The 18,328-nt window shown below is 42.5% G+C and overlaps 1 protein-coding gene across 4 annotated transcripts in view; it reads left to right on the top strand.

Annotated features, from left to right (window-relative positions):
* Positions 1 to 1,154, top strand: part of Dync2h1 (dynein cytoplasmic 2 heavy chain 1) — a 204,859-nt gene extending 203,705 nt beyond the window's left edge. For all 4 annotated transcript variants that reach the window (XM_027415175.2, XM_027415174.2, XM_027415173.2 and 1 more), the window contains one exon: positions 580 to 1,154. In XM_027415175.2, the coding sequence (XP_027270976.1) occupies positions 580 to 738 (159 nt within the window). In that variant the 3' untranslated portion in view covers positions 739 to 1,154. The remainder of the gene's footprint in view (positions 1 to 579) is intronic.
* Positions 1,155 to 18,328: the final 17,174 nt, after the last annotated feature.

The following is an 18,328-nucleotide window of genomic DNA, read 5'->3' as shown; positions in this document are numbered from 1 at the left end:
ATGTTCTTTGCCTTTGAGATGGATTTTCTTGTGCACCACTGCACACAGCAGGCTAGGTGGCCAATGGGCTTCCTGGGATTCTCCTGTCTCAGCCTCCTGCCTCCTCAGGCACTGGGATTAAAGCTTCCTGAACTGTGTATCTAACTCCTGTGTGCCTATTGAGGACTTGAACTAGGGTCCTCTGATTTGCTAGTGAGTCATCTTCCCAGTACCTAGGCAAGGTTTTGTTTTTTTGTCTGTTTGTTTTTTATGGTACTTTGGATTTTTGTTTGTTTGTTTCAGACAGGATTGCTCTTTGTGACAGCTCTGGAACTCACTTTGTAGACCAAGCTGGCCTCAAACTCACAGAGATCTGCCTGTCTCTGCATCCCCAATGCTGGGATCAAAGACATGTACCACCACCGCCTGGTCCTAGGCAAGTTTTTAAAGAATCCATGATTGAACATGAGTAAACTGCTGTGGATATAGGAGTTTATTATAGTAATCTTTACTTGAAACTTCTAATTTCTAGTACACATAATAATTGGAAGGCCTGTATTGGATGCTTATTTTAGATCATTTCTTTTTTCTTTTGAACAGAGTACATATGGCCCTTACTCCCCTGACGAATGCATCTCTTTGCCTGTTTACACAAGTGCCGAGAGGGATCGTGTGGTGACCAACATTGATGTTCCCTGTGGGGGCAACCAGGACCAGTGGATCCAGTGTGGGGCAGCACTGTTTCTTAAAAATCAATAAATCTGAGGCAACACAGGACAACTTAGCAAAGTGACAGTTGCTGCAAAGTTTTACACAGAATATATAGTTAGTCTGAAATGTTAGTTCAGAAGGTCTGTTTTAGTCTTCCTTGTTGTTGAGCTCCTTGGGTTCTTATTTTAATACATGTGTAACACCCATGCTGTGTACCTTCAAGAATTTCATAATAAAGTGGGGGTATTTGGAGGCATTAGATACTTTTATGAAGAAATGTACTTTTTCAGTGGTTCAAATATTTAAGATTTAAAGTACTATATTTAAGGAATCAATAATATTTTTGTTATCATTTTGTATAATTGCATATTTTAGTCTTCTGTGGTTTTAAATGTGTGGACCACTCTGCTTTTAAGCATTGAGCAATGTACAAATGTGTAATGAATGAATTATCTTAACAAACATTATGTTGTTTCTGGACTTTCTTTTCCTGCCAGGTCCCACCACTCTTCAGTCCCAGTAAACACAGAGATGCTATATTAATTATTAAACTGTTGGCCAATGGCTAGGGCTTCTTATTGGTTAGCTCTGTCTTAATTATTAACCCATTTTTATAGATCTATGTATTTCCATGTGGTCTTGACTTACTGGAAAATGCCTGCACCTGTTACTCCTTTGGCGGCTACATGGTGTCGCCTTCCAGTGCCTCTCTGCCTCTCTCCACAGCATTCTCCTCATCTCCTAGCCCCACCTATCTTCCTGCCTCTACTCACTATTGACCAAACTGTGTTTTATTCATCAACCAATGAGAGAAACATATATACAGAAGGACATCTCCCATCATTATGTCATTTCATTGTGTACATTACATGATATAATACATAATATTTTAAAGCCAAAAAGGAAGAATTCACATGAGAATGTAGATAATGGAAACATAAAATTTTGGTTACAACATTTAGATTAACCATTTTTATATGTGCTTTGGAACTTACATTTCAGCTTTGCAAGACTCCTTAAAATCAAAGAACCCAGGGGTGCTACAGATGAGTGATGCCTCAGAAGCCTGTGGTTGTGTCCAGCTGTCTGTCCACTTGGAACAAACAGCTCTTAGGGGTTGAGACTTAAGTTTGGCTGGCAGACAGGGGTATAACAGCCACTCTAGTCTACTATGTATGTGTCTCCACTTGTGCCAATACTATTGGATTTTTGTTGTTTTCTATCTTCCTGCAGTATGAGGAATAAAATCCAGGGCCCTGTGCAAGGCAAGCAAGCATTTGACCATTGAGCCAAATCCCCCCACACTTGGCATTTATCATAAAAAAAGAAGTTACATAATTAGAGGAGAAAAAAAGGCTGAAATAAATGGATAAAGAGACTGTGAATTAAGAATAGAATCTCAAAGTAATCCTCAAGAAACAAAAAATAATAGCCCAGAAACCAGGGCAACATATGACAGCGAAAGCAGCCTCAAACAGTAACACTTGGACCTCCCATACAGGTGCATTTTTACCATCTGTTTCTAAGAAGCAGTGAAATTCCCTATGGCTAAAAGCTTAAATGTATGTGTAATTTTGCAATTTCTGGGAAATAGCAAAAGCTTAGAAATAACCAGTTTTCATTGTGTCCTCATTTGTATGTTTAGTTCTAAAGGAGACAAAAGCCATAGCCCACACTGATTTGAACAGGGGAGGTTTAGTATGAAGATTTGCTAAGCTCTGTGTCGTGACCGGCTTGTCTCTGCTTTAACCCACGACAGCCATGAGGTTCAGCCTGAGGGTGGGAGTGTGGACCTGGAAGCTCCCAGAAACCCAACAGCGATAAAGATCAAACCACAGGCATCTTGTCATCTTCAGAGAGCTCTCAGTTCCATGTTATAGAACTAGAGTCATTTCTTTATTAGCCATCTTTTCTGGTGTTTCTTAACCATCCTACTAATACCATGAGGGAACCATTTCTCTCTGGCCGCTTGCCCCTAACTCCTCACCTTCCATCCTCACAAGTTACTCACACACCTCTAGCACCTCCACCCAGGTGAGGGCCTATTCAGATGCTTAGGCACACACAGATGCAAATTAGGAGGCATATTACCCTGAGGCCATTGTAAACAATAGTAGCCCTACTGGCATTAACAATACAATAGTGGGTCAGAGCTTTCCAGTGTTCCTGTTTAGTGAAACCAAAGGCTGGATCTCAAAATATTCCATAGCAGAAATACTTTGGTCCCCCACAGCTCTGATGGACATGGTTATATGATATGAAAGAACTCAGATGGGTACATGGGAGCTGAAGGGAATACTACAGCAAGCTAGCTTGGGAGAAGGCATCTATCCCTAGAGAAGGTACAGACATAGGGCAAGCTGGAGAACACCCTTTGTGGCAACAGCAAGCCACAGACTTGTATGGGTTGTGAGCGTCAGTACTTGTTCCTGTGATAAACACCATGATCAAGGCAACTCATGAAATAAAGCATTAAATTGAGGTCATGGTTTCAGAAGTTAGAGCCTGTGAGGGCAAAGCAAAGGCATGGGAGTCCACTAAGCAGAAGGCAGAGAGCACACTTAGAATAATAGGCGTCATTTGAAACCTCAAAGCCCACTCCAGTGATACACCTCTTCTAACAAAGCCACACCTCCCCATCCTTCCTAAACAGTTCCAGCTGCTGGAAACCAAATATTCAAACATGAGCCTATGGGGGCTGATTTCATTCAAATCACCATGGCATCCTTAAAGGATATTCCCAGACCAGTAGAAGGCCTAGGCCACAAGTCATCTGTACAGTGAGCCCTGTACAACAAGGGACCAGTATTCTGGTGCTTATATGGCTGGGGCAGAAGGCACTACCTTTCCCTACTCCACTGCCAACCAGTACTGAGTCTGTGGCCAGCAGGAGAAGCCTGGTTGTCCTACAGTGGCCTGGCTGACTCTGCTGTTCACTGCAATGGGAATGTTTGAGAGGATTGGGTACAGAATAGATATCAAAGAACAAATTGAGTTTCAAGAGGTAGTATATTGCTTCGGATGCACTTTAGTACATCACTTTATTTCAGTGAATGCACATTTCTGTGGATTATCTTATATCCTTTGCTAAGAGTAAAGGTGAGGGACTCACAAAATACACCCTGATCTTCATAAATATACTCACTGCCGTCTACTTGTTTCTTGTCACTGCAACAAACAGGTGCCAAAATAACTGTTGAGTGAAAAGTCTAGCAGAGGAATAGTCATAAAGCCATCCCCCGGTGTTCTGGAGTAGGGAGTAAAAGTAACACAAAGGCCCATGTGTTAAAGTCAAAATGATTGTTTTCCTCCACAAAGGTGAGGTTAGATCTGAGCTTTGAAGAATGAAGATTCAAAATCTTCATTTTGTTTGGGATACTCAAACACACGTGTGCACACACACAGGAGTTATATGAGCACAAATTGAAGTTTGACAGTGTTAAATGTTAAGAATTGCTTGGTTTTGAGACTCTTTCCTCTAATTCTCAAGATCGAGAGAGACTAATGCATGGAAGGATAAAACTTATTGCACTCATCTGCACCAGCCACTTTTGTTTTATGGCTGTGCACTTATTTCTATTTTGCAAAAGTAAAAGTGTGAGAAGCACCATTTGCTGCTCACTTTGAGAAGGCATGAACACAAACGAGTCCCTTCAGGAAGGACAGAGCATGAGAAATGCAACACTGCATTAGCAACACACATTTTTTTTTATTAGTTCTAGTTAGGGAACAAGCTTATTTCAAGTCCCTTCTCCCTCCCCTCACCCCCAAACTTCCTCCCCCACCCCCAGCCCACCCCCCACCCCATCCACCCACCACTCCCCAGGCAGGGTAGGGCCCTCAACGGGGGCTCTGCAAAGTCCACCAAGTCTTCCTATGCTGATCCTGGGCCCTTCCCCATGTGTCCAGGGCCAGAGTGTAACCCTTCATATGGGATGGGCTCTCAAAGTCCCTTCTTGCACCAGGGAAAAATACTAATCCACTACCAGAGGCTCCCTGGAGTGCAGAGGCCTCCTTATTGACATCCATGTTCAGGGGTCTGGATCAGTCTTGTACTGGCCTCCCGACAGCATCTGGGGTCGATGTGCTCTCCCTTGTTCAGGCCAACTGTTCCTGTGGGTTTCTCCAACCTGGTACAGACCCCTTTGTTCTTCATTCCTCCCTCTCTTCAACTAAATTCCCGATTTCGGCTCATTGTATATCTGTGGATGTCTTTCTCTGTTTCCATCAGCCACTGGGTGAGGGCTCTAGGATGGCATAAAGAGAAGTCATCAATCTCATTTTAGGGGGAGGGTTTTTAGGTTATCCTCTCCACCGTTGCCTGAATTGTCAGATCGTGTCATCCTTGTAGGTCTCTGGAGATCTCCCTGGTTCCTGATCCCTTCTCGGGCCTACAGTGGCTCCCTCTGATATCGTATCTCTCATCTTGCTCTCTTTCCTCTATTCTTCCCCCAACTCAATGTTTCTGCCCCTCCGTTTCCTCTCCTCTTCTCCTCTTCTCTTGCTCTTATTGTAGCAGCTCCTTCCCCCCCCCACCCTCATGCCCCCAATTAGTTCGGGAGTTCATGCCACTTCCATTCCTGGGGACCATTTATCCCTTAGAGTCCTTCATGTTTCCTAGTTTCTTTGGTGAAGAGCATTATATACTGGTAATCTTTTGCTCTATGTCTAAAATTCATATATCAGTGAGTACATACCTTGTTTGTCTTTTTGTGACTGGGTTACCTCACTCAGGATGGTTTCCTCTAGTTCCATCCATTTGCCTGCGAATTTCAAGATTCCGTTGCTTTTTTCTGCTGAGTAGTACTCCATTGTATAGATGTGCCACATTTTCTCAATCCATTCTTCAGTAGAGGGGCATCTAGGTTGTTTCCAGGTTCTGGCTATTACAAACAATGCTGCTATGAACATGGTTGAACAAATGTCCTTGTTGTAAGTACATGCCCTATTTGGGTATATACCCAAGAGAGGAATGGCTGGATCTTGAGGTAGACTGATTCCCATTTTTCTGAGCAACCGCCATACTGATTTCCAGAGTGGTCTTACAAGTTCGCACTCCCACCAGCAATGGAGGAGTTTTTCTGAGACAGGGTTTCTCTGTGTAGCTTTGGAGCCTATCCTGGGAGACCAGGCTGGCCTCGAACTCACAGAGATCCGCCTGTCTCTGCTTCCCAAGTGCTGGGATTAAAGGCGTGTGCCTGGCTAACACACATGTTTTAAAAGGAAGAAAATCACTGAGTATGGTGGAATACACCATTAATCCCAGCACTTGGAAGGCTGAGCTGGGAGGATCACAGTTTCAAGGCTAGCCTAGGCTACAAGGAGAGAGCCCGTCTCAACAGCTTGTCTTGCCTTAGTTTTTAAGTACATATATGTTTATATCATTGTCATATCTTGGAGTTTATGCATTTGTGGACTACTATTTTTCGATAATCATGTTTCAAAATAATTTTAGACTGTTCCCCTAAACCAACCTTAACCTTGAAAGGATGAGCTTATTGAGTAAGGTAGTTGAGGATGACTAGTCAGAGGATATGTAAATTTGACAAAGAACTCACAAAATACCCCAGCAAAGGTAGAGAGCATGCCAGCAGAGAGCACCCCAGAGCCACAGCAAAGGCGGAGAGCACCCCAGGGCTACAGCAAAGGCAGAGAGCATGCTTAGAGAGTATCCCAGGGCCACAGCTAAGGTGGAGCACCTCTGGATCACATTTCCACTTTGAAGAGAATTATTGTGTGTAGTTCTGGAGTCAAAACCTTTTGCTACTAAAAAGGATCTTAAGGAATTTTGTTTGATTTACTTTTATTTAACAATAATGACTTTCTAACTGCTCTGCTCTGCATTATGAAGGTGGGTTCTCTAACATTTCCTAAAATATCTGGAGTGAAGAGGTGATTTTTCTTGCCAGCACTCAGGATCTCTATGGCATTACTTAGAAGTATACCACTTAGGCTACAAACACTCAGGTATATCTAAAGTCCATACAGATGTTAAAACTGAAATTTTCTTACTGAAAACTAAACACATTCCAATAATCATTTGGTGGAGGAACAAAAATTGAACCCACTTTTTGGGAATAACTGTCTTGTCCTACAACGATATTTTTATGCATGTGTATATATATTATTGTTGGGCTATAATTTTTAATAGAAAACCAACTGTTGGACCAAATATTATTCTCCAATCATTTATTAGTTCTGATTATGTGATGTCTAAATGTACATGCCTCAGCTCTTGTGCACCATTTCAGAAAGGACTTGAGCATTTGAAACCTAAAAAATAAAAACAGAAACAAGATAGTAGAATATGCCAAAATCTAGCATTGAGAAGTTAAGAGTAAGGTTCCAGATTCGAGGCTGACCCGGGCTACACAGTGAAACTTTATCAAAAGTAAAATTAAAAAAACAAAACAAAACAAAAAAAAAACGTTGAAAGGTTTTAACCTAACCTTCAATGTATCTCTTTTCTCAGAAGTGCTTCACTTATTGGTTAGAAAAAAGACTGCAAGTTAGGAACTGGGGGAGAAGGCTTTGTCAGAACAGTACCACAAAAGCATGAGGATATAAATCTAATTCCCTAGCACCTGAGTAAAATTCAGGCACAGCCATGTGTGCCTGTAATCCCAGTGTGGGGCTGCAAAGGCAGAAGGACTCTTGGGGACCCCAGTCTAGCTAAATCAGGGAGCTCCAGTTCAAGAAGGATCCTTCATCTCAAACAAGGTGGTGAGAGAATTCAAGATGGCAGCACCTACCAGCCCCTAAGGGGCACCGGAGCCTGAGGAGGGCTGAGACATCTGTGAAGGCTTAAAGGGGAGACTCAGCAGTAGGGAATGGGCCTGCAGAGCACACAATGTCTGTGAAGAACAGCAACAAAACCAGGTCTTGTTGGAGGATGCTTTTAAAAAGTGGTTTTATAGAAATGAAAAAAAGATGGTGGAACGGAGCTGTGAACAGTGGAGCAGAACTAGTGACAAGGCAGTGGTGGCGGGCATGGGAGCACAGCTGCAATGAACAAAACAGTCACGCCCTTGCACCACTGACCCTGTCTCTGCCTGCTGGGCCAGCGTCACTCACCAATAGCTGCTGCTGCTGCTGCTGTTGGCATTGCACTGCCTGCCCTGCTGGGGAGAGGAGAGTGCAGGCTGTGCCGCAGTTGGCAGGCTACAAGCAGGACCAGTGCCAATGGCAGGGTGGTGTACAGCAGCCTGGAGCTCATGCAGGTCCTCTCACACTCCCCACCACACACACATGCTGCCCAACCACATGGTTACCCTGCCTGAACAACAACAAGATATCTGAGATGAAGTTTCTTGGAAAGACTTCTGTGTTAACTCTGGAGAAACTGTTGTGGGATATTCACCAGAGAAGACTGCTCAGACTTTCAACAGAAAGTCCTCATTAGCTAGCTAGCAACTATAACAGGTGTTCAGGATCCCAGTGTAGCCCCGAGCCTTTTTCAGGAAGAGCTTTTTTTTTTTTTTTTTTTTTTTTTAAGACTTATTTATTTCTTATGTATATGGTGTTCTGCCTGCATGTATGCTTGCACATCAGAAGAGGCTTTAAAGCACAAAAACCACATTTTAGGTTGACATACTTCAGTTAACAAGAACAGTCAGCCAGAAATGGAAATACAGAAGCTAAAAGCAAGGTCAGAACATTAGACATTCCCAGAACTATATGAACTTTGATGGATTAGGTCTTTGTTTTAGTTTTGGCAGGTGGTGATGTTTATGTGCTGAAATTTTGCAGCCTGAAAGGTACTTCCATCATGGAGTCAGTTGTGCCAAGGTCTCAGGTCCTACTAAGGTCTGGGGCTCTGTTGCAAAACCATGTGGAAGCAGTGTTCTGCCGGCTGCTATGGGCAGGGAAACTTCTTTGCAGTGGTATTGATGACTGAGGACTCATAACTGAGAGTGAGAGACACTGGAGGTCTCTTGACAACCACTCCCCAAAGACAAAGTCCAGACAGGAATCTGTTAAAGAAAGTCCTTAAAAACTGTGATAAAGATGCTGAAGTATATTCTGCTGATGGCTTCTTGTGGGGTTTGGGGAGGACTCAGTTTTTCCTTAAGGGGATGACCACTGGGAGTTTGACCATGTTCCTATGAGTACATGGAAAACACAATTGGACTTGGTGGGGTTTTTTGTTTGGGTGGGTTGCAATGGTGGGAGGGTGGACCTGAGGAGAATGGGAAGAGAAGCAAATGTGATGGGGTACATTGTATGAAATTCCCAGATAATAAAAATAAATGTTTATAAAAAATAAGGTAGATAGAGATTACAGAAGAGACGTAATGTCAATCCCTAGCCTGACATACACATACATGTACCATACCTACATACACACATGCACATGTCACATGTGCACAGACACAGTTTAACATGTGAGTTCTATGAGAAGATTAGAAGGCAAAGAACTACCACCTGGAAATACTAATGGAATCCAATTATAGCCTAATGCAACTTTTTATTATTAGAGTAACACCTCAATATTTTAGAAGTTAGCTTATTATTTAACCATAAATGACTCTGCTCCCGACAAATTCTTTAACAAGTTTGCCCTATAACATTCAAGGTTAGGGGCATGCATTCATAAAGCAATCTTTGTGTTAGAAGTCTCTGTTTGCCACAGGTTTTACTCTCTAGCTCTTGAACTATACAACACTGAACTCACTGACTAAGCATGTTCAAAACACTGTAGCTCTGCCTCTCTATAGGTTGTTCCTGTGGTTCCTTCCCTTTTGGACAAAAGAATATGAACCCAAGATCCGCCATAAAGATCGTGGTCCATGGGACATCTTTTTGTTTTATCTCTCCCCTGAATCCCCTTCCAAGACCAAGAACTGCCACCAGGGATTTGGGACTCTAGGACTTTGTATCAAAGATGCCTTTCTGACCTCATTTGTGCCACAGAGATTTTTCAATGGACTGAGGGACACACACTAGTGAGCTGATGATGTGAACAACAGTAATAAGTCCAGAAGTCCCTAGGCCTAATATTCAGATAAAACCAGAAACCTAAGTTAATGCCACTATCAGCTTATGGCTTATGACTGACAATGTTTCACATGGCAGGAGTCTGGGGGCAACAAAATGGTCTTTCTAAAATGATTCTACTACTGGTTACATTATACAGCTTTTCATCAGCTCAAATGTGGGCCCGTTGGCTTTTGTGCTTGGCAAGCATTTGATAGTTAAGTCAAAAGTAAGGCAACAGCCACCTGTCACTCTAGCACTAGCCAGTGGAGGATGAAGACCAGGAGTTCAAGACCACTCTTGGGTATATAGCAAGTTCAAGACCAACATGAAACCATGTTTCAAAGAGAAACCCAAAATAGTGGCATTTCTAATACACACGGTTGCATTTCAGGTGCAGATGCAACTTCAAAGTTCAGTATAATAACAAAAGAAGTACATAGAGGCAGGAGCCTAGGCTTGAGACAAAATGCCCAGACTTCCAGTGATAGACTTGTGAACCCACAAGTTGCCAAGGTGTCCGGTTTCTGATATGTTCGTCTACGTGAATACTTCCCATTTTACACTGTGATGTCATCATTGTACTCTAAGTTGTTGTGTCAAATCTCAGCCGAAGTTGTTTCTACTTAGCACATTAATATTACAAACTGATTTAAGATCTCTTTCAAACAGAAGCTGGGATTTGACGCTGTTACCCTCAAGCTTTGCTTTGTCTGGCTCAACCAGCCCCTAGCCCCCTTTGTGCTTAAAGACCCACTTTGTTTCCACAGATGAACTGTAACTCAACAGGAGCACTGCTCCCATGTGTAGTGAGACATTTTACCGTATTTCGTTATTAGACCCATTGATAAACAACTAGGTTAAGTGCCTTTCTTAGATAGTAAACTAATAACATGGTAAGAAAATTATCTTGTGCCACACCCCTAGAAAAAAAAGAGAAAGCCGGCCACATTCCCAGCACAAATCAGGCTGAAAGGAATGAGCAGGGACACTACAGAACCACAGGCTAACCGATTCATCCCGACAAATGTTTACTCCAGAAGAGCTTCTGGTGGGGGTAAAATGAACTGACAAAATGTTTGTTGCATATTTCTACTGAAGCATTACCTGATCAGACCCAGGAGGAGAGCATAGGGAAATGCTTTGATGAGCTTAGCTCTCAAAAATGCCACCTGAGATGTCCTTTGCTCTGGGGGCTGGTGCAGTTCTCATAGACATTCTGTCTCACATCAAAAGAATGATGAAATCAAAACCATGTTTCGTCTTTCTCAGTCTTGTAAAGAGCACTGAAACATTTCCCACAGGTGTGTATGTGTGTGCCCAGCATACAGATGTGGGGATGAATGCCTTTGCTTTCCAGTGTTGCTGTGTAAGCTTCCACATGGCTTTTGGGTACTACACCAGTGCCTCAGCGATGTGATTTTATGTTGGTTGTACAGACATTTTCAAAGTTGCCAGTGTTACTTTAATTGGACTGCCTTCATAGTTCATTGCTTCTGCCTCTATGATGTGTAATCCATCTTTTGCCCCTGCCCCTAAACTAACTGTTCTTATTGACAACTGGTGTTCATTCTCATCATTATCCACCTTAATGTGATAATCTTTGTCAGCTTTTAGTTCACAACGGAAAAGGTAGTTCTGTGGCCTAAGGGGGCTCATATTCATGTCCATCGAGTCTTCCATGAGGTGGAGGCTCGCACTTCCGTGTGCGAGAAGTCGGACGGAGGAAACTGCCTACTGCTCCTCAGAACAGATACACAGGACGGAATCATGCCAGGTTTATTCTGTTTTTTTGTTTGTTTGTTTGTTTTTTTAAGACAGGGTTTCTCTGTGTAACAGTCCTGACTGTCCTTGATCAGGCTGGCCTCAAACTCACTGAGCTCCACCTGTCACTGCTTCCCAAATTGTCTCCCAGGCCTTCCATATCCACCGCTCACCGCTCACCCACAAAAGCAAATGACAACAGCGAAACACTTCCCACCTCTCCATCATCTCTTCATTCCTCTTAGAAGCATTGGAGCTGCTGTGCATCATGCAGTATACTCTTTTGTCAAAACAGCTGTACTTGAAAATGTTATTTGTGTTGGTCAGGCTCAAGGCTTCTTGCCTCTGGTACACCAACATAACTGGACCCTCACTGAGACTCCTTTCAGATATCCTGCTGTTGCCATGAGTCTTGGAGATCACAGGACCAGTCCCTTCACACACTCCAGCAGGTCATGGATGGGGGTAGATGTTGGGGCGTGTCAACTCCAAGCTCTGGATATGTGCCTGTGTGGTAGCTAAGTTAGTCAGTCTGGGATTTTGTGACAACTCCTCTCAGGTGAGGGACTGAGCCATCTCTCCCTCACACGAGGTGAGGGGTGGGGCCAGTTTTCCCAAATGTGGGGCACCAATTCTCCTGTTGGACTAGTTTTCCCAGGCACTAGGGAAATGTCCAGAGATCTACAAGGATGACACCAACTAACAATCTAAGCAACAGAGGAGAGACTACCTTAAATGCCCTCCCCTGATAATGAGATTGATGACTAACTTATATACCATCCTAGAGCCTTCATCCAGCAGCTGATGGAAGTAGAAGCACACACCCACAGACAAAAACTGAACTGAACTGGAATCCAGTTGCAGAGAAGGAGGAGTGATGAGCAAAGGCGTCCAGACCAGGCTGGTGAAAACCACAGAAACAGCTGACCTGAACAAGGGAGAGCTCTTGGCCCCCAGACTGATCACTGGGAAACCAGCATGGAACTGATCCAGACCCCATGAATGTGGGTGTCAATGAGGAGGCCTCAGAAATCTATGGGGCCTCTTGTAATAGATCAGTACTTATCCCTCACATAGGAATGGACTTTGGGTGCCCATTTCACATAGAGGGATACTCCCTCAGCCTAGACACACGGGGGGGGGGCCTAGGCCCTATCCCAAAGGATTTGACAGACTCTGAAGATCCCCGCCATGGAAGGCCTCATCCTCCCTGGGGAGCAGAAATGTTATGGGACAGGTAGGGTGTTAGTGGGAGTTAGGGAAAGAGGGGAGGGAGAGGGAACTGGGATTGACATGTAAAACAATCTTGTTTCTAATTTAAATAAAAATGGAGAAAAAGAAATTTTAAAAAGATATATAGGGATTAGTCTATACTTTACTTTTGAAAAAGTTATGTAATAATTTTACTAATATCTCATTGAGAACAACGTAGAAGTAAAGAGATTGGCTTGGAGTCAGTTTAAACAGGTTCAAACTCTTCCTTTCTGATTTTACTTTAACATAGGTAGGTTCTTTAAATATATGGTGGTGTTGATGACAACCGTGAAGCCATTCTATGTTGGTTGATGAGAATTCTACTTCTAGTTTAGAGGCAAAAGCTTCTAAATTATAAAACTACAATAAGAACAGCTATTAATGAAATAAATGAGATGCTGGTTTCATGTAGTGTAAGCATTTTGGTAGTCAAAGTAACGGCATGATATCTCTGAAAATTCTAGAAAGTGTTGGGGGATGAGTGTTATATTTGCCCCAACAAATATAATAGCAAAGTGAGCTTTTGTGTATAAGAGGGTCAGAAAGTGGAGAGTAAATGCTAATGAGCACAGGTCTATGGGGGAAGTGGCAGCTGCACAAGACCGTGACTCAACTAAAACGACTCAGGAGTGCATCTGATGGCGTGTGGGGTACATTATCAATAAAGATGTTAAGAGTGCATGTGGCGTTTCACAGGCCATTACCTACACAACTAGGACATTTGTTTCAATAGCTGCAAACTGGCATTCTATAGCTTTTATCCAATGTAATTTATTTTATTTTTATAATAACTGCATCCAGGGTTTTTATTATGAGTAGTGCTCTAATAAGATACTACCATAGGAAATGGGAATATTTTTTGTTTAGGTTAAATAGCCACAACTAAAAGGTTGACCTAAATTGCACACCGCTGCTCCTCTGGCAGGTGCTCCAGCTGGATGGCCAGCTGCTCCCCAGCACCAGAAATGCTGCTCTCTGCCACCCTTCCCTACACTGGCTGTGACCTGACTGTTCAGATCATGATCTGTAGCTGTTTAATTCACCTCCTTAAATCTTAGTCATACTTAAGACACTTTTCCTGTTTTCACCAGCTATTTGCATTTTCTTTTACACCTTTTCTAATACTTGGGGTTCTTACATTGAATTTTTACAGTAGGTTTTTCTTCTGTAGCTTTTGTACTAATGTGAAGCATTGCCAATCATAGTTGTGCAAATAACCCTTTTCCTGCCATGTTTCCTAACTATAGCCCATCTATCCTTTGATTTTACCTTTGCCTAATACTTCCTGGACATAAAAACTTTACTTTTTTCCTACATATTTTTATTGAAAATAGATGCATTGTCATCAATATAGTCTGATTACAGTTTCCCCTCTCTTAACTCTTCCAGATGTTCCCTACCCATATTTTGTTCTCTCTCATTTGAAAATAAGCAGGCATCTAAAAATAAAATGGTAAACCTGAATAGGACACAACAAACAAATGAACAGTGGGATAAAAGAGTCAAAGAAAAAGCACAAGAAACTCACATAAACATAGAGACACACATGTTAGCACATATAAAAAATTCCATAGACGTGTAAAATTAGAAGCAATAATATATACAAAAGATCTGCAGGGCTTTAAAATGCCTAGACAAAGCATTATTGAGAGAGGAAGTGTCCACATGCCCCCATCCCTAACCCAGAAGATATCTTCAATTGATAACCACTTGTAAGGAAAAATTAAGAGTCTCACTTGGTAGACGAACCACTCTTAATGGCAGACCCCATGCCCAGCAGTAGTCGTCCAACAAGAAATGTTCTCAATGGTATTTTAGGAAAAGTTTACTTTTATGAGACTAAATATTAATAGTTTCCCTTAGAGCTTGCCAATTTTACATAGAAATAACCATTCCTCACCATCTGTGGTGTTCTGAATCAGAGGAGAGGTATATCATTTGAAAGGATGGTGATGTGTGGCCTTATTGGAGGAACTGTGTCACTGGGGATGGTCTTTGAGTTTTCAAAAGCCCAAACCAGGCCAAGTGGCTCTCTCTTCTTGCTGCTTGTGCATCTGCATATAGAACTCTCAGCATCTTCTCCAGCACCATGTTTGGTATGGAGGCATGGTGTGCTGCCATGCCTCCCACCATTCTGACAATGAACTAAACCTTTGAATCTGTAAGTAAACCCCAGTTAAATGTTTTCCTTTATAGGAGTTGCCATGGTCATGGTGTCGCTTCATAGCAATAGAATAATGGCTAAGATACAGTCCTAACCCCCAGGGTTATGCTAATAGAAAAATTATATTATTTCCATTTTACATAATTAGATCTTTAACCCAAATCACAGCTCCAGATCCATGAATACCCTTCACAAACTTTGTATACAGGAACAGCCATTACTCTACAATGCCCGAGGACTGTTAGATGTCTTGCAGTCTTCAGGGATGGAATGCAAAAATTTGAGTTGGCTTCTGGAGAGAAAGCTCATTTCCAGTGCCCTAGATGGGTTCTGTTTGTTGCTAAATAATCAGACACATGTTGGCTTGCATTTCCGTGCAAGCCCACATTAATCAAGGCCTGTTGTGATCTAGCTGCTGATTATTGGCAAGGATGAGACAGTGCATCTGCATTCCAGCCAGTTCCACCATTAAAATCTCCTGAAACAATGGAATTCAAGTCATGGCAGCTAAAATGAAGCCACTTAAATCCCAGAAATACAAATATGCGTGGGTATTTGCTCTGTAGTGTATGCCTGGTGGAGAGATGTTTTTATCTTGTTAGGACATGTGCTAATGCAAATTAGAAAATGAGAAGTTATAACCATTACAAGCAATTATGCTTCTGAGCAACTTACAGGGACAGAACTATAAATTACATCTGGTTTGAACTTCATTTGAAACTCAAGGGTGTGAGAGGACCCTAAGTTTCCAGTTGAGCACACATCTTAAATGAGAATCCAGCACTCAGGAGATGGCTGACTGACAGTTCTGCACCTCACAGAAGCTGAGTGGGTACACACCAGAACACTTAATCAAAACTCAGCTCAGCTTCGGGCTCCTTATGCATTCATCAGAGACCTGCAGCAGAGACTCTTCAAGACAGATTCATATGTCAAGACCTCAGCTTTGCTTTCCTTGATGTCCCAGACAGATTAGCAGAGGACCGATTTCCACACCCCAGTAATTGGGCCAGCATGAATCCATGCTAGAGATGAAGTTACAAGTGTCACTGCCCCTTGTCCTGGTGGAAGTGGCAGAGCTGCTTCTGAGATTACTGGAGTTAGACGGGTTGGGAAGAGATTTCATTTATGTTATGTGGTGAGAGATAAGGATGAGTCTGTCCCTGGTGCTTAGGGCTGAGGATCTGTCTACCAAGTCCTCTCACTCAAGCATGGCCACCCATTCCTGAGGCTTGTGTCATCATGGTAGGAGGTTGTGCATCTGTTTTGAGGAAAAGACAAAGGTCTTTAGTTCTTTGTCTGATTAAATATGTTTAACCCTGGGTAAAATTTACCCAGAAAGCACTCATGCATGTATGTGTTCCTAATATCTCCTTACACCATGAGTGCTTCTGAAATGATATTACAAGCATATGGAGTTGTTATCTGTAATTTTTTTTAATTCTTAAAACTACAATCCAACCAAAATAAAATAAAATGTGACTTAGATTTGAGAGAGTCTGACGAGGTGTGTGTTTGCAGCAGTTTTCCTCCATCTCTTTTGTCTGGCTTTGGAAGGCCCCTGGGATGTGTCCCGTGCATCCCAGCTGGTGGTAAACTGGCCACAGCTTTGCCTCTGTGTTTCAGATTATGAGTCCCATACTGTCTTTCCAGGCTCCTGCAAGCTGCATTCTCTCTGCCTCTCTTTGAGTTAATTTTCTACACATCTATTGTAGACAAGGAGCTCAAGAGCTACTGAAGAACATGCCAGAACAAGTCCTTGTGCCCCATCTTTGAGGATGACGGCTATTTGATTGCAGCTTGAAAACACTGTTTCCACAGCAGGGAGACCACTTGAGAAAAGAGTTTGTGACAAGCAGGGACCTGCGATTGTTCTGCTAAGGACAGCTCTGCATGCAGAAAGTGCTTTCACAATGTGTCCATTTCTTTTATCTAGTAGGAAATGCCAGACAATGGGACCAATTGCAGATATGTTCACAGCATCCCCTCTGGAACTGAGTGCTCCCATGAATGCCTGTGAACTTGTGCTAGTGGGGTTGGTCCATTTTAACCCTGCAATGCACCTGCAGATATAGCAATGCCTTGTTGGGAAAGCAGGAATTTTCAATGATCAGACCTGCTCTTACGGCTGACACTTTGGATTAAAAGCCAGCTTTGCTCCTCATCAGCTGGCCACCTTGGTTCCTCTACTTATCTCTTTCTGTGTGTTCCTCTGCTCATCTATGAAACTGAGATAACACAGGTTTGAGTATCCCTTACCTCAACTGCTTAAGGCCTGAAGTATCTTTGAATCTGCCTTTTGATTTTGGACTATTTACTTGTGTATGTGTGTTCATACCGTGGGGATAGAGCCCAACTCAAAGTTCATTTCTCTTTTCATATATGCTTTATATGTAGCCTAAAGTTAAAATTATATAGTATTTTTATGGCACCTGAACTTTGACTGTGCCATTTATGAGGTAATCTATTTGTAATCCATTTCCCACTTATGGTATCACATTGCTGCTCAGAACATTTGGAATTTTAAAGCATTTCATATGCTCAAATTTAAGATTGGCTTGCTTATAGATGATTAGCTTGCTCTGTAGTACCAAGGGCTGTAAGAATCAAATGACTTGAACCAAGCACGTGAACCATGGAACCATACCTGTACAAAGTCCTTTCTTCCATACTTGTAATTTTTATCTATTCATTCTTGTGGTCTACAATACATGTTACTATTTTTAGACGTTATTTTTCCTATTTGGTTTTCCGAATATCTCTCCCCCCTTCCATCTTTGTTAACTGCCTGTTATCTGCCAATCACAGATTTGGTGCATTAGCAGGGCCCTCCACCTCAAGCAGCCCAGGCCCCCATTTCCTTGAACTTCCCTGTCTGGCACATTGATCATCCCAATTCAGCACTCTCTGCTTTCCTGTTATAACTTCCTGTATGACCGATCACCTATCTTGACATGGTATTATCAGAATCTTTCCCACATAGAACTCTGATTCTTTCCAGTTTCTAAGTAGACTTCTTTTTCTATGTGTAAAGTCTCATTCTGGCTGCTGACTGGAGCAACTGTCCTGTTGCAGTACTCCAGAAGAAACACTGCCACAGGACAGACTGTTTCTTCTGATCTACTGTAAGGGGTGTGTTGGCCTCAGCTCAAAAGTGGCTTCACTCTCAGTCAAGCATCTTCAACCACATCTACCTTCATTACTTTTTTTTAGTGCTGTGCAAAGATAATGTGACCAAGACAACTTTGGAAGAGTTTATGGCTTCAGGCAGTGAGTCCATGAGCATCATAATGGGTAGCATGGAAGCAGGTTTACATCCTGATCTACAAGCTCAAGGCAGAGAGAGAGATAACTGTGAATGACATGGGCTTTTGAAAACACAAAGCCCATTTCACATACCTCCTCCTGTCAGGAGCCAGCCCTGGTCAGATATAAATGTCTCCTTTACAAGAGGCCTAGCGACCTCCATGTTTGGCTAAA

This window comes from Cricetulus griseus, chromosome 4 (genome assembly GCF_003668045.3).
Source record: "Cricetulus griseus strain 17A/GY chromosome 4, alternate assembly CriGri-PICRH-1.0, whole genome shotgun sequence".
Taxonomy (NCBI): Eukaryota; Metazoa; Chordata; class Mammalia; order Rodentia; family Cricetidae; genus Cricetulus; species Cricetulus griseus.
This window is presented reverse-complemented; position numbering and strand designations above follow the sequence as displayed.